This window comes from Apteryx mantelli, chromosome 31 (genome assembly GCF_036417845.1).
Source record: "Apteryx mantelli isolate bAptMan1 chromosome 31, bAptMan1.hap1, whole genome shotgun sequence".
In the NCBI taxonomy this organism is placed as follows: domain Eukaryota; kingdom Metazoa; phylum Chordata; class Aves; order Apterygiformes; family Apterygidae; genus Apteryx; species Apteryx mantelli.
Window position 1 is genome coordinate 687,114 of NC_090008.1, and position 14,972 is coordinate 702,085.

General features: G+C 50.2%; 1 protein-coding gene across 4 annotated transcripts in view; it reads left to right on the forward strand.

The window, feature by feature from the left end:
- Positions 1-14,972, forward strand: part of GATAD2B (GATA zinc finger domain containing 2B) — a 53,567-nt gene that overhangs the window by 25,644 nt on the left and 12,951 nt on the right. For all 4 annotated transcript variants that reach the window (XR_010886619.1, XM_067313119.1, XM_067313118.1 and 1 more), the window contains 4 exons: positions 6,111-6,440; positions 12,772-12,901; positions 13,177-13,308; positions 13,677-13,808. Coding sequence is in view for 3 of the 4 variants with exons in the window: in XM_067313119.1 (XP_067169220.1) it covers positions 6,112-6,440; positions 12,772-12,901; positions 13,177-13,308; positions 13,677-13,808 (723 nt within the window). In the remaining variant the exon portion in view is untranslated. The remainder of the gene's footprint in view (positions 1-6,110; positions 6,441-12,771; positions 12,902-13,176; positions 13,309-13,676; positions 13,809-14,972) is intronic.

Consider the following 14,972-nt stretch of genomic DNA (forward strand, 5'->3'; position numbering starts at 1 on the left):
AAAGCTAAAAGAACATATAGAAGAGCACATGATGCTGAAACTAATGACTGCCTTACCACTGACTGTGCTGCACTTCAGCTAAACGACCTGCGCATCTGCACGGGCTGCCTCGGTGGTGGGTCTCTGCGTGCTAGGCCGCTGGGTGCGCGCTTTCGCCAAAATTTGCTTAGCTTGGCTCCTTCCACTTCTCCCCTCACCTATAAATCTGCCAGCTGCTGTTGCGTTCTTGTACTGAACTGCCACACAGAACAAGGCAATATTCTGCCTGGTATCTAATGCACCTGCGGGGACACTGTGAACCAGAATGAAGCTGGGTTGCAGAGGCTGAAAACCAGTGAAGCTGCGGCTCAAGGTGGCAGGGGCTGCGGAGAGGAAGGCTCCTGCGCTTGTAAGCCAGGAGGGGTTGTGGAAACTGGCTGATGCTAGATGATGGCAGAGAGTGGAGAAAGAGGTCTGGAGTTAGGCTAGGCGGCAATAATATTTAGCACATGCTGAAGTGTAGGATTCGGGGTCCCGAAGTCTTTGGTAAGAGCGTCTGTGCATCAAGTGACCGTCTATTTACGTAAGGAAGTTACTGACAGTGGGTAGAGAACAAGGATGATGTTCCCGTTACCGTTTTGCGCAGCTTGTTTTCCAGGTTTGCCTTCTAGGAATCTGAGCAAAAAGCCCTTTTGGAGCAGTTTTTCCTCCAGCGTCTGGAGAGGAGGAAAGACACGGCCAGTCTTGTCTTGCACGCTCTCCAGCTGAAGATGTTGCGTTTCGCGTAGCTTTTCCTCGAAGAGGGAGTGTAGTCAGTGCCTCGGGAGGAAGATTGACGATGAGCAAAAAGAGCAAATGGGTCGTGGTAAGGAGGAGGAGTAGACTCGGGAGGTGGGAATCACTGTCGGTACTTGCCATGCCTCTAACTTCTGCCCCGAGTCTTTGCAGGCTGAGCTGAGCAGGGTGTCTTGCCTTCTCGTCTGGCCTCCTTCTCCCGAGGAGTCTCTTAACTTCTGAATGTTGGTTCCAAACTGACGCTGGCGTTTTGTAGATAGTCAGTAAAGCCTGCTCACCTACAGAGGTGCAATTGGAGATAATTACAGCCTGTATCAAGTCAGAAACAAAACAGGTTTTATAGCTCTTCTGTTTTCCCTTAGGGGATTTTGCCACCATTTGAGGAGTTTGTTCCCCCCCATTTATAAGTTCCTTTAGGGAAGTGAAATGGAGAGCCTACTTCCCTGGATGCACAAGAACTCTGGGAGTGATTTATGGGAAGATTGCTGGAGTGGGTGGCAGGAGACAGGTCTGAATCATCTGGTCTGTGTTACTGTGTTGATGGTGATGTGCTCTGGTGCCCATTGCCTCTTGTCATTCAGGTGCGACTCGAACGCAAGCGTATTGTCTAATGCAGCTGAATGGCGTGATTTGAGGTGTCTCCATGTGCATCCCCTTAGAGTGGTCCTATTCCTGTCCAATTTAACCCAGCTGACTTCTGAAAGGCCTCTCAAATTCAGAGGGGAAGAATTCCGCTCTTGCTCCAGTTTATAATTCCAGATTACTGATAAAGAGCTAGATCTTCAATAGCCAGTCCTTGGTTTCAAAATCACTCGCAAGTCAAACTGGAGAGGTTTAATCTCTGTTTTTAATTTGGGTTACTTTGACACAAAGCAGATGAATACTGAAGTTCTTAACTGTCTGACCTTCAGACTTGTTAAATAGCCAGCGGTTTAAAGGATTCCTGTCCATTTCTGCTAATTTTGGATCAAGTAGAACGCTCTCCTCTGGCTTGCCCTTTCCTGCTGTTCAGCTGAGGAAAGGGGAAGGTGTTCTGGAAATTCCTAGGACTCCTAGTAAAGCTGCAGTTTCTCCCTCCCTCCCTTCCCCCATCCTCGCAACTGAGTGTTAACACTGAAGGGCCCCATTCAATAAAGAATCCAAAGCCTAACTTAATTTTTATTGAATCTGGCTGAAAGTGCATGCTCCTTACCAAGCCTGGAATGTCTCTTCTTGAAAGGATTAAATAGCTATGGTACCCATTTCTGACGACGGAGGTTTTGATTTGTTTCTCGTAAAGAAGCCACTTACTTCAAAGGGGAGGGCTTTTTGAAACCCTTGAGATACCATCTACTCACGTCTTTGCGAGCAGGGGTTTGCTCATGGCACGCTGAGTTCCCTTCCTCCCGTAGCAGGTAGGTCTCTATATGGTAACCGATGCTGTCAAAATCCAGCCGACTGTTGGCCATAGCGTTTTGGAGGCTGATGTATTCTTTCATTTCAGCGCTTGTGGGCCAAAACATTGATTTCCCACTTCTGATGTGTTCCCGCTGACTTCCAGGTCCCATGACACAGTGTTTCCTTAACTTGCCAAAAGGTGAACTGCTCTTTCTGTGACTCTGTGCTAGTGGCTCACAGCAAAGCTGGAAGATCGCGGGAAAGCTGTGCGTCTTGGGGATGTGGTAGCGCTCTTGTGATAGAGCAGCATCATTAGGTCCGTGCGAAAGAGGTACACCAAAACTCACTTCGCTCAGCTCTGAAACGATGGGAAAGGTAGGCTGTCTGGGCCAGCCCTTTCCCGTTGGGAACAGGAGGTGGAACGGAGACCTTCTGACTTGCAGAGAGGCTGAGGAAAGGCATCGTTCTCCTTGCACAGCGCTGCTGTGTTCCCTTTGCGGACTCGCTGGTGGTGGCAGCGTTGCTTTTGGCACATGCTCCAGCTGAGCTGGAGGCTCTGGAGAAGACACCTGGCTGCTGTGCTGCTCCAGCATGGCTCTTCCCTCCGCCGCATGGCACAAGCACCAGGATGAACGCATCCTAACCGCCCTTCCTGGCCCGAGACCCACACCAGAGCCTGGCTACTGCCGAGCCTGACTCGAGCGCAATAACTCACGAGGGCGCCTGTGCTGTTTGGGACGGCTGCTCCCAGTACCTCCATCGCTGGCTTCCTTTCCTTCACTGACTCTGATTTGCGAGAGGTGATACGCTCCGCGCCGCTGTGCTCTTGCAGGCAGCACTTTGCAACTTCCTTCTACTTCAAGGTGCGCAGAGGCAGCTCCAGAATAGCAGTTACTCGCCGGTAATTTCATTCTGTTTTCCCATGTAGCAGTTCAAACTGACAGTGTCTGAGGTGGATCTTTAAAGGAAACAAACAGCCTGGAAACACTGGGAGAGCTGTGCTTTAGCTTGCTTAAATAGCCGTCTCCAAAGGGCGGCTGTTCTGTCTGAAACGCCATCAGTGCGCGGCGGAAATATAATCCGCAGGACAGGAGAGCTCACTTCTTGACCACAACAATCAAGTGTCTGTCCATGACAGCATCATGGAAAAGAGACACCTTGAGGTGCAGACTTTTCTTTTCTTTTCTTTTTTTTTTAAAACAGGTAAATTTTTACTAAGCTCCAGTGGGTTTTTTTTCCTTGCATAGGTGCATCTTGCTGCCCTTCTGATGTCCAGGAACAGATCGTTGTGTCTTCAGGAAGTCTGAATCTCCTCTGTGCACTCTAGCATTGTTTTATTTTTCTGCTTGCCAGCAAATATTATGGCTATATTTGTCTTAGTGCCAGAACATGTGACATGAAATATCTATGTGCATGAAGCAGTGCAAGGTTTTTGAGTACCAAGACATAATTCAGTGAAATTGCTTCAGATTGCTTGTCAGTTAAGGTGGTATCAACTTTCCTATGCTCTGTGTGTGTGTTTTAAGAGTGCATCCAGTTTACATCCCAATATGGAGCCCGTTTAACAGGGATGATACGGCTTTTCAATAGGGAAGTGCCTGCAGAGTGACTTTGCTCACGGCTGGCTACGTGCTATTATCTAGGGAGGTTTGGTTAATACGTCCTAAAGCAAACAGTGAAGGCTGCCGCTCTAGTGACAGCTGGTTAGAAGGTATGGATGCTCCCTTTCCATGCATCAGCCTCTGGCTGCCAAGCGTCTGGACTCCTTGCTCCTCCTTACCTGCTTTCATCTCCCAAGAGCGTTAAGTGGAGGAAGCTATCACGGAGGCCCTTTTGCTGCCGCGTTACTTGGAGCGAGGCGTTTTCGCAGCAGCTGGCTCCAGCGCTGGGTACGGGGAGGGTTCTTGCTGTCCCGTGGTGTCTTAAATAACCCACCAGCGCTCGCGTCTTCAATTTAACCTGGGGTCAATTGTTGGGGATGGGAGTGGAGAGCCGCATTTCATGCGTCTTCCAAAGCGCCTCCTGAGCTTGTCCGTGCTTGCCTTTCTATATTTGGTTACAGTATACATGAATTCTCCTGCAGAGAGACTAGACTGTTGAAGATGTCTAAGGTGTTCACTCGTAATATGGCAACCTGTCTGAGATCAGACCAGTGCCAGAGGGGTGGTTGGATTTTTTTTTTTCTATTGCATTGCAAATTTTCACTTGTTTTCTTGCTGCCTAAGGTGACTGTACCCCGTCGTTAACAGAGTAATGCTTCTGTGACACAGCTCGTATCCCTGAAACCATATTGCTGCCTTGATGCTGTAGCTTGACTTGTGTGAGGGCTGTACTTTTAAACGCATATAATTATAGGGGATTTATAACTGATCCAGAACAATGTCTCCCTGGCAGAAATTTGGCTTTGTGAGGCTTTATCTTGTGAGTGACTTGAAGCCAAATTTAGTAATGGCTGTACAGGCTCCACCTTAAGAGAGTATGTAGTAGCAGAGGTGACTGAGATTCAGGTGCTTTGGCATCATCTTTTTGTTCAGAGCATGCAGACATTAATAATAAAGTGAATGGAAACGAGACTGAATGCGTGAACTAATCTCTTTCCCTGTGCTCTGTATAGCTGCCTTGGCATCACGTTACAGTATGCCCAAATAATTGGGCTCCCTCTGGCAGCTGCCAGGGAGCTCAAAATGTCCGATTCTTCAGGGCCGCGCTCGCAGCCTGGCGTGGAGGAGGACACTCGGGGCCACGACTCCGGCTCCTTCTTTGTCTGTCTCGCGCGCGTGGCGAAACGCTTTTCTCTGCGGCTCGCTTCCTCCCGCGCGCTGCCGTAAGCTGTTGGCGCCCAGAACCCGGTGGGAAAAGTTGCCGGTGTTCTCGCTGTTCCTCCCTTTAATTCGTATTGCTTTAAACCCCCGTGTTGTTTGTCGTCGCCCCCCGCCCCGATCTGCTCGTCGGTACGTAAAGACCCTCCGAGCTGCTCCGTCTGGGCAGCCTGTCGGAAGCGGGCCCTCTTTGCAGGCGGAGATCTCTCGACTTTCTTGTAGCCGTCTTCCGAGCAGCCCGGGAGCGGGAAGATCGGATGATGCTGGGCGCCGGGGCTCAGCCCCTCCGCTGCGTCTGCTGGCCCCGGGGCATTCCTGCACCTGGAGGAGAGGCCGGCTCAGCCGGGAAGGGAAGCGAGGAGCGAGAGTGGGTGGGGACCGGACCGTCTGGCGCGCGTTAACCTCTTCGGTGGGAAGGAAGGGAAGGTGCGCCGCGTTCCTCCCGGACTGGCAGGATAACTTAACTGAAGAGCAGGTGACTGCAGCAAAATGGCATGGTAGGGGATTCTCTTTACTTTCAAAGAGGAAAAGTTTTGTGCCTGCCTCTCGTTAGAGGAAGATTCAGAGCATTCGGTCCTCATCCGAGGAGCTTTCTTCAAAGGAAAAAGCATTCTGCCCTCCCCACCACCGGAACACCCCCCCCCCCCCCATCTGTTTTTCTTTCTGGTACGAAAGCCCTTAGCACGGGCTGTGTCTCCGAATGATTTTGGTGTTTTTCAGCTTCCCTTTCTAGTAAATCTTGCCGTGCAGTAGGCAGCTGCCTTTTAGTGTCGGACGAGGGCTTGTGCCCCTGTTCTCAGGGGCTCCAGGGTGCTCTCGCCATTCAGGTGTGTGCGGTTAATCTGCGCCGCTTGGGAAACTCCCTGTCTGGCTGGTTTGGGATTGGGAACAGAAGCGCGCAACATGCTGTTAACAGGTTAATGCATGCACGCGCGTGGGAGGTCAGCGCTCCGGGCACCGCATCAGTGGTACGCTCTTCCCGGGAAAGCAGGGCGCAGAGGTCCGTGCTGCCCAGGGAATGCCCAAGCGCAGCGCCGCTCTTTAGCGAGATTTTACGTATGAGTTACGCCAGGTCGGCTACAGCTGCTTTCCGTTTGCCATGTTACTGATTTTGTTCTTTTGCCAACCTCTGCCCTGCAGGATGGACAGAATGACAGAGGATGCTTTGCGCCTGAACCTCTTAAAACGGAGCTTGGACCAAGCGGATGACCGGGATGATGTCCTGGCAAAAAGGTTGAAAATGGAAGGACATGAGGCGATGGAACGCCTGAAGATGCTGGCACTGCTGAAGAGGAAAGACCTCTCAGGCATTGAGGTGCCCCATGAGCTCCCAGTAAAACAGGATGGTGTGAAAGTCTATGAAGAAAAGCTGAATGGGAGCCTTAGGCCCCATGGGGATGGCAGGACTGCAGGGAGGCCAGGGAAGGAAAACATTAACGATGAGCCGGTGGATATGAGTGCAAGGAGAAGGTAAGTGCCAAATGACTCGAGTCTGTAGCTAGCCTATTATTAATGCTCTGTTCAGCCAGATGTGAGATCCCAAGTCAGAAATTAAATCAACATTTCATGGTCCTGGAGACTTGGGGGAGTCTTCCTGGTGTCTTGGTGTCTGTGAGGTGCCTCTGGCTGAAATCTGAGCAACAGAGGCTGCTCTCCCAATAGAGTTTCTCTGGAAACATTCAGCGCTGTGCTTTTATTGTTTTTACTTCTGCTATCCTTCTTATTCTACCCCAAAAACAGATGGATGTTGTTTCTTCTCTTCCTTTATCCATGCATTTAGTATTGTGAGTTAAAACAGTTGGGTGGCAGCAACGCAGCCCCTGCCAGTGTGTGCGAAGGAGGAGGGATCCCACTCCAGTTAGAGTTTTTATTAGCATCTACAAAAGTGACAGCTAAAGTCCTTTATTTAGCTGGCAGCCAAATCTAATGCAAGTGCATGGACAATCGCTCTCAAACCTGACCCTGGCCAGGCTAGTGACTCTGAGAGGAAGAAGTAATTATTTTTCCCTGCTGAGCCTGAGACTGCTCATGAAAAGCAATTGCCTGAGTTATCAAGTGCTGGTGAGTTATGTCTGTTTTCTAGGAGGAGCGTTGGTATTCCTTGCGTTCTCTGTATTTGCATCTGTCTGATGCGCAGTGCGCGCACACCTGACTTTTATCATGGATGAACTCTAGCTGCTTCTTCAGTCAACACCTGCAGTCACATTTTGTGCAAAGGAGTGCAAGTTTGTAGGGCCGTAAGTGAACTTGCAGTGTGCAGCATTGATGCGTCCTGCCTCTTTGTTTTTATTTCGCTCCTCTTTGGAGGAAGAAAGAAACAAATGTTAAATGATTTTGTTTTTCTGCTTGATTTGGATACTGAGTCAATCTAGACTTGGCAAACAGGCTAAGCAACTGAGCAGAGGAGTCCTACTTGGACTAAGTGCAGTGTTGGACCTTCCTGTGATGTCTTCTTGATGCTTTAAATGAATGACAGCACTTTGAGGAACCAGGTATTCGTAGTGACTTGGAGTGAAGTGTATTTAAAAGAAGCGGTAGTAATTCCTGTGCAGAGATGCAGCCTGCAGCGACAGAAGCTTTCTTTGCAGGCCAGTCAGGTGCCGGGGTCCCAGCTGGTTGGATGCATCTTTGCGTGTGGTCTGGAAGGTTGTCTTCTCTAGCAGAAATGCTTTACGTGTTAGGGCAGGATGAATTCCTCTTCGTGGCTCCTTTAAAGATGCCTTGTTTGGTGAAAGGACGTGTGTTGCCAGCATTGTTTGTTCTCGGTCTCCCGTCCTTCAAGTTAAAAGGAACTGGATTGTGATTCAGCAAAACTTAAATTGTCGTGACTGCTGTGTTGTATGGGGGCTTTTCTGTCTTGATGGTGGCTTTTGGATAAAGAGGGCATGCTTTCCGCATGTCTGGGGGCTCCTGTCCTACCTGGAGCTAATGAGCAGCTGGTGGAAGGGGGGCTTGAAGGCAAGGGATCTCTGTTGCTCTTGCAGTATGTGGGTACTCCTAGTATATTGTACGTTATAAAAGATTAATGCCTTTGCTGGCACTTGCTTATCTGTCAAATCCTGGCTTGCAGAGAATCAGAAGTGGTGAAGAGACCTGAAGTGCCAGAAGTGGGAAGGAGAATATCGCTTGCATTTTTCTTTAATGAAAATATGTGGCTTAACTCAGTCCAGTTGCCCGTGCCCTTGGTTTAGCCTCTTACAGTGTGATGAACCGTATGTGGTCAGGCACAAACATTACTGTAGTACTCCACAGCGTGGTATTTGTGCGCTCGGGGAAGCGTTCAGATACGAGCAGCACCCTTCTCGGGCGTGCGGGGTTTATGCGTGTCCTGCTGCGAGCGTGGTGCCGTGCTGCCGCACCTCCGACAAGTGCGGTTCTCCGGAGGAGCCCGCAGGAGCACGGCCCGATGCGAGCAGGTTGCGCGGTCTTGCTGCCCCGCTAAGCTGCAACTTTGCCCTAGCCGGTCCGTTCGCTTAAGGTTAATGTTGTTTTATAGTTTGAAGGGGAGATCCAGCATGGCCTGGCGGAGGTGGCCCCAGGACTCGTGAGCTCCCATCGCGGCGCTCTGGCTCGCTTGCCGCACAGCTTTTGGGTGAGACTGTGTGTGTGTGATACAGATAATATCCAGCCACTTCACAAATGTTTTTAGGCTCTAGAGGTGTTAAACGGTGTAGGAACAGAGGTGGCCCTGAGTAAGTTAATACACAGGTTTCCTTCCTACTGAAGGAATAACGAGCAAGCCTGGCACAGAGGAGCACTCTGTGCGCTGACTTCACGCTTGGAGTTGTTCAGTTGAGTTGCTTCGACGTTGTACAAGAAGTGGAGAATCCAGTTGGACACCAGAACTGGACACAGACACGTGCGACGTGGAAGCCAGCCATGTTGCCTTGGGTCGTATTCTTGAAATCCTGAATTTCTCATAATGTATTTTGTTCCAAGGAAGCGTTGGGGGTGAAAGATGCAACCACGAAAAGAGGGCCGCCTTCAGAAATAAACAGCGATTCAAATTCAATCAGCCTTAAGAAGAGGGAGAAGAAAATTGCCAGAAGTTTTGAAATAATTTAGCATGAAAAAGTCTCTAGCAATAGAAATATGGTTAGGTAGTATTTGACTTTCCTGGCCGGCTGATAAGGGGCCATTAAGCTACAGCTCTCCTGGGGAACGGCTCCGTGTCTTTTCACCTTTGTCTGCCTCCTGCATCGTCGGCGTAGCTTCTCCTCCAGTCGTTTTGCTGTAATTATGCCCTTGCCTTGACAAAAGTAAATAAAACAATGCTGACATATCCAGCAGCTCTCTGCAGATGGCCCTGTTTTCCCCTGTCTGGCTTTGACGTTGCCTTTTTTTTTTTTTTGTCAACGGCATGTAAATAAAGCAGCCCAGACGTATCCGAATGCTTGTCCAAAATAATGGCCAGAAGCAGTAATGGCATTTAGGCATTTAAGCAAAGCCTGAACTAAAACACAATGCTCAATTGCTCCGGGCGTGCTTGAGATGGGGCCAGAGATGGAAGGGGGCACTCCAGGAGCAAGAAGAGCTGCCGTAGTTGGAGGTGGACATGAAGAGCGCGTAGGCGGCCAGCGTTTTGTCCCCCGTAGAGGGGAGCCGCCGCTGGACCCGAGCGAGGTGCTGGAGGTGGCCCGGGAGCTGGCGGCCGCAGCGTTTAACACGCGGGTTTTGCACTGGCGGGGCTTTGCTCGCGTTCAGGTAGCCGCGTTGGCGTGGCGAGCCCGAGATGGCTATGGCTTTGCTCAAAGGTAAGCTCGGTGTTTAACCGGCTTCAGCCTGTCTCTTCCGAGGCTTGTCAGCAGTTTAGGGTGCTGTTGCTCAGAGCAAGTGCGTCCCCAGATTTGCAGCAAAACACGTGGACCCGTTTTGGCGACTGCCTGGCGTGATGCAGCGGCCGTGGGCCAAGATCGGCTGTGAGGGGAGAAGAGACCCTTTGCCGCGAGCAGAAGCCTGATGCATTTTATATTTACTTTGAATACCACAGAGCCTCCTGTCCAAACGCTTGGTCATCAACATATCGACATCTGAAACCCAGTCTGGGGAACGGTAAGCTGCGAGATGACCTGGGATACTCGGTTAATTGTGAGGGCGTGTTTATTCCAGAGCAGTTTCATGTATAGACGTGCCCGAAGTAGTCGTTTGGCAATAGGCATTTGGGGTAGCTAGGAGCAGAATCCTGCTAAAGCACCGCGAGGGGTTGGACAACCCGAGAGCTGTCTCGGATTCATCAAGAAGGAGCTTTTGTTCTTGGTTAGCTGAACGTGAAACTCCTCGGATGCAGATCCGTTTGCCTGGACTTCGTCTCCATAGGATGTTCTGGGCCTTCTCTGCCAACTGTGCCGCTAGGACGCAGGCTGCGTAGCCAGCTAGACACCCAGTTGGGAGCTGTCAGCAGCAAGTGTCCCTCGCTTCGAGGTGTGCCCCGAGGCTCGCGCCCGGAGACGGGCGTCTCGAGCAGGCCAGCTGCGGGGAACCGAAGGGGACCGGCAAGCCAGAAGGCACAAACAGATTGCAGGAGCGAGCCGGGCAGGCGGCGCGTGCAACGCGCAAGGCTTTGAACACCAGAAGCTTTGTTCTTAACCACGCGAGGTGGCTGAACATGTATAAAATATGGAGGCAGATTGTGAAACGCATCCTCCCACTCCGCGCGGCTTTCCAGCTCCAGGGTTGCTGCGGCATGGTCCATCTTTCTGTCTGTCCATGCTGCTCGCTGAGGGGTGGCCGTTCAGGCTGGGGCTGTCCACAGCCTCCCTCTCTCCTGGAGGCACCAGCTCTCCTCTTCCCTCTGCGGAGCCGAGGAATCATTCCCACGGCTCCGCAGAGGGAGCAGCAGTTCAGAAGCTCCTGGTTTGGATCCTGTGTGCAGTGTCCGTGGGGTACTGAAATGAGATGTATAAAAGAAGAGGATATCTACTGATCAGAAAACCCTGTGTTCATATGACACTTTAAGTCTGTAATGGCCCACAAAGAGGTTATTGAGGACTCTAAAATAATATGTGTAGAAATATCACGCAGAGCAGCATCCCCTGTTCTTTTGGGCTCAGCAAAGTGCTTTCATGTCCCCCCCCCTCCCCTCCCCTTTTCTTTATTTTTTATTTTTTGGATGCTTTGGAACCATGTTGCTGGGGGCATTTCCCTAGATGAGCAGCCACCCACAGACTCTTCTGCACCAATGGGATTTGCAGTGGACAAACCACCCTCATCTTCCAGGGCTTGTTAACTCTGTCGGAGCTGGCAGAGAGCTTGTCTTAGGCAGTAAGTCACGTTGATGTCGCTTGTCGTGACTGTAGCACGCCGAGCAGCGAAGCTCGCTTCCGAACTCGCTCATCCGGCAGCGTCGGAGATGTGCAGGAGCGAGAACAAACCAGTCTTCAGTGTCTTCTCCTGTCCCTGCCTGGACTTTGTGCTCTGATGGCTGCTCAGGATGGTCGGGCCCGTACTGCCTAACACAGAAATCGCCAAAGGTGGCAGACAGTAAAGTTTCCAAGTTCTTTATGGGAAATGTGGGGTAAACTGGTCAGTAGGGACAGGGAGGAGGAGGCGGCTAAGCAACGCTAATGCTCAGAAATGCCTGCGAAGGCGGCAGCGGCGGCTGCCACGTCCAGGAGCTGAAGCTGCTGAACGCTCTCGCCGAGCTGCCGCCGCACCGAGGGCTCTGCGAACCAGTCGGCTGCTCGGGACGCGGTTCTTGCTCGGGACAGAGCTTTCTATAACCTTTGCCTAAAAGCCCCTGCGAGCCGTATGTGCGGCTCCTAATGTCCTGTCTGCAGTCAAGCCTGGGAATTTGGACCCAGCTTCGTACTTCCTTCTGGGTTTTCAGAGCTAGAAGTTTCAGATAAGATAATCTGCGCATCTCCTCCCTCCCCCTGCAGCCTCAAACCAAAGACCTTCCAGCCAGTCTGAGGAGCGATAAGTCTGTCTGCCTCTGCGGCAACATGCCTGATACCTTTATAGCTGCGGTTACTACTTACACTGGGCTGCTTAGCATTTTCCCAAGGCTCTCCAGGCACTATTACATTAAACTGGTGATAGTTAAAGGGCTTTTATTAGCGTCTCCTTACGCTGAACGATGCCACAGCGAAGGATGCAGCGCTTGGATACTGTTGGATGATGGCATTGATTTTTCCAGTGCCGGGCTGTTGTAGCTGCTTGCTCCTTTCATTTACTGATTTCTAGGTCACAGTTCAATTGGGTCTTTTGACTCTGTGCAGGATGTTTTTCAGATTTTCCTTTATGGATGACCTTTGGAAATAGGTTTGTGTTAATATGGCTTTGGAATATCTACATTTTTGTTAAACTGGGGATGTATCCCATTCTTATCTCAAGCATCACGCAAGTGGTGGTGATCTCTTTGAGTAAGTATGAACAAAAACAGGCAAAAGTATCTCTGCAGTTATGCTTGCCTGTTCTCTCTTATCTCGGCACCTGGTTGCAGTTGTCTCTTCCTATTTGGTTACTATACAGCTCATTATTAACACATGGACAGACCTGTCTCAGATAGGGTTTGTACCACATGTTTGCTTACCTTGCACTTAGAGCAGTCCACCTTTTACCCTGGTGAAGAAAACATTTTGAATGAGCCTTTCCCACTCTAAGCGTGATCACTTGTGAGCAGCGAATGCTTTTCCTGCTCTGAAGCTGGGGGGTCGCTCGTGTTTGTCATCTCTGCAGATATAAATAGAAGTGCCAAACTCCAATGTGGATCTGTGGCGGAGGGGAGTTTCCAGCCCGCAGGTTTGCTGTTGATGCCTTGGTGTTGTGGCTCATTCTTTTTTTTCTTCGTTCTGTTATGCAGTGACCAGGACAGGGGTCGATTAACCCCTTCACCAGATATAATTGTCCTCTCCGATAATGAGGCATCCAGTCCCCGTTCCAGCTCTCGTATGGAAGAAAGACTTAAGGCAGCAAATCTTGAAATGTTTAAGGTAAGGGATTTCTCAGCCGTTCTCAGGAAGAGCGGTGGCTACTACAGAGGGGAGCCCTGCTGCTGCGAAGGGAGCGCTTCCGAAGGACTCGGGAGCTAAGGGGCCTTTCTGAACAACGCATTGGGCTTCTGGTCATAACGGTCCAGCCCCTGTTCAGTTGCCTGTGGTACGAGCTCTGGCTTGTCTAATGCTTCCTCATGCTCTCTTGTTACCAATCCATAGCAGCAGGTTTCAGCTGTGTAACTTTTGAATGTTTTTTTTCTGGGTGTTTGCAGGGTAAAAGCATAGAGGAGCGACAGCAGCTTATCAAACAGCTTCGGGATGAGCTCCGACTGGAGGAGGCCAGGCTTGTGTTGCTGAAGAAACTGCGGCAAAGTCAGCTGCAAAAGGAGAATGTGGTGCAGAAGGTGAAGCTCTGAGCAGTGTCATTGGGGGCTGGGCTGTGGGTGGTAGGTACTTGTGCTCGTGGAAGCCTGTTAGCAGACCCATGCTAAAGACTTGCTCTGTTGGTGTTGGACCTTCTTTTCCTCTGCTTTTTTGGTAGGCACTTGTTCTGATGCCAGAGTGATATTTATTACTGTAGTGTGGCTGTAGCAAATCCATAGTCCAGCGCAGCTTGCTGCCCTTGAGGTCAGCCGAGAGGGTAAATTTGTGCAGCTCTGAAGTATTAGTATTTGATTTATCATTGATTAGGCTGGTCAACGTTGGGTCTTTCAATGGATTTCTTTCCTAAGCACTGTGTGTTGATGCTAATATTCATTCTCTCTCAATCTAGACTCCTGTTGTCCAGAATGCGGCGTCTATTGTCCAGCCATCTCCTGCTCATGTGGGACAGCAGGGACTGTCCAAGCTTCCCTCCAGGCCCGGAGCTCAGGGGGTTGAGCCTCAGAACTTAAGGACATTACAGGTGAGCCTTCCTGATGCTGTCTTCTGTTAATGCAGCATTTTTGTGCAAAGGACTATGATTCTGCTTGGTGCATGCCTGACGCTGCACGTTCATCTCTGCACAGTTAAAATGAATGCATCTGTTGCATGCAAGTCAGTTGCCCTGATTGACTGAGATGCTTTTTCCAAGAGGAAGATAAATGTTGGCAGTTCTCAGTACCGTGAATAGAACAGTCTGTCTTGTGTGGTCCCAAAGCCATGGAAGTAAAAGCAGTGACCACTGTTAGAGATCAGATAACTAGACTAGGCTGCAGTCCTGATGTTCCACAGTTGGTATGGGAAAATCTCTTTACAGGTAAGGTTGTCTCTAAAGCTGATGATCTGAGACTGAGGCATCTCCATGGTACTTTGTGTCTGTCCCAGATTTTTGCCCCTTCTGGTTTCGTAATGCATGATGTGAACGTGGTGTTCTGGTTGGTACTCGGCCACTTCAGAAGTAGTAGCTTTTCAGTAGAGAGGTTTGGAGGGTAATACTGCCAACAATGCAGGGTCACATGAGATGGAAGGGGCTGATTTATTGAAAAGGTGATGCTGATAACCCTGAAAAAAGTTGTCTGCTGCTTGGTAATGCATACAAAGTGCAAGTTCTGGGCTTATAGGAAGAAAAGTTTTAGCCTGCACTTAGCAGCAGAACGACTGGTCAGCAGAACTGTGTTTTGAGACAGTACAGGATGGCCAGAGGAAGACGGTGAAGAAAAATGCAAACAAAACATGCAATTGAAATGTTTGCCTTCTTTGGGAAAGTGCTATAGACAGAGCAGGGTGCTGTCTGACACGGATACCTTTCTGTATGTGTGCTGGAAGAATGCTAATTCTAGATGTCACAGTTGTTTAATGTTGCACAGATAAACAAAAAGCCAACAGTATGAGCTCACTGGAAGGAGGGCGCTCAGAGTGTGCGTGTGGAGTGCGGTGTTTACGCTAATGAGCGATAGGGATTTTTTTTTTCTTGGCACTTCATCCAGCTCTGCTGTAGGGCATGGAGTTCCCTGCCATCTTGAGGCATTCTCTCCTACCCTGTCCCCAAGAATTCCTGTTCGCTAGCTGATAACTTAGGCGGAATGGCCCTGCTCTGTTGGAGGTGCTCTCGAGCCTGGGTTGAACGCGTGCTCCTTCCGGAGGAAGC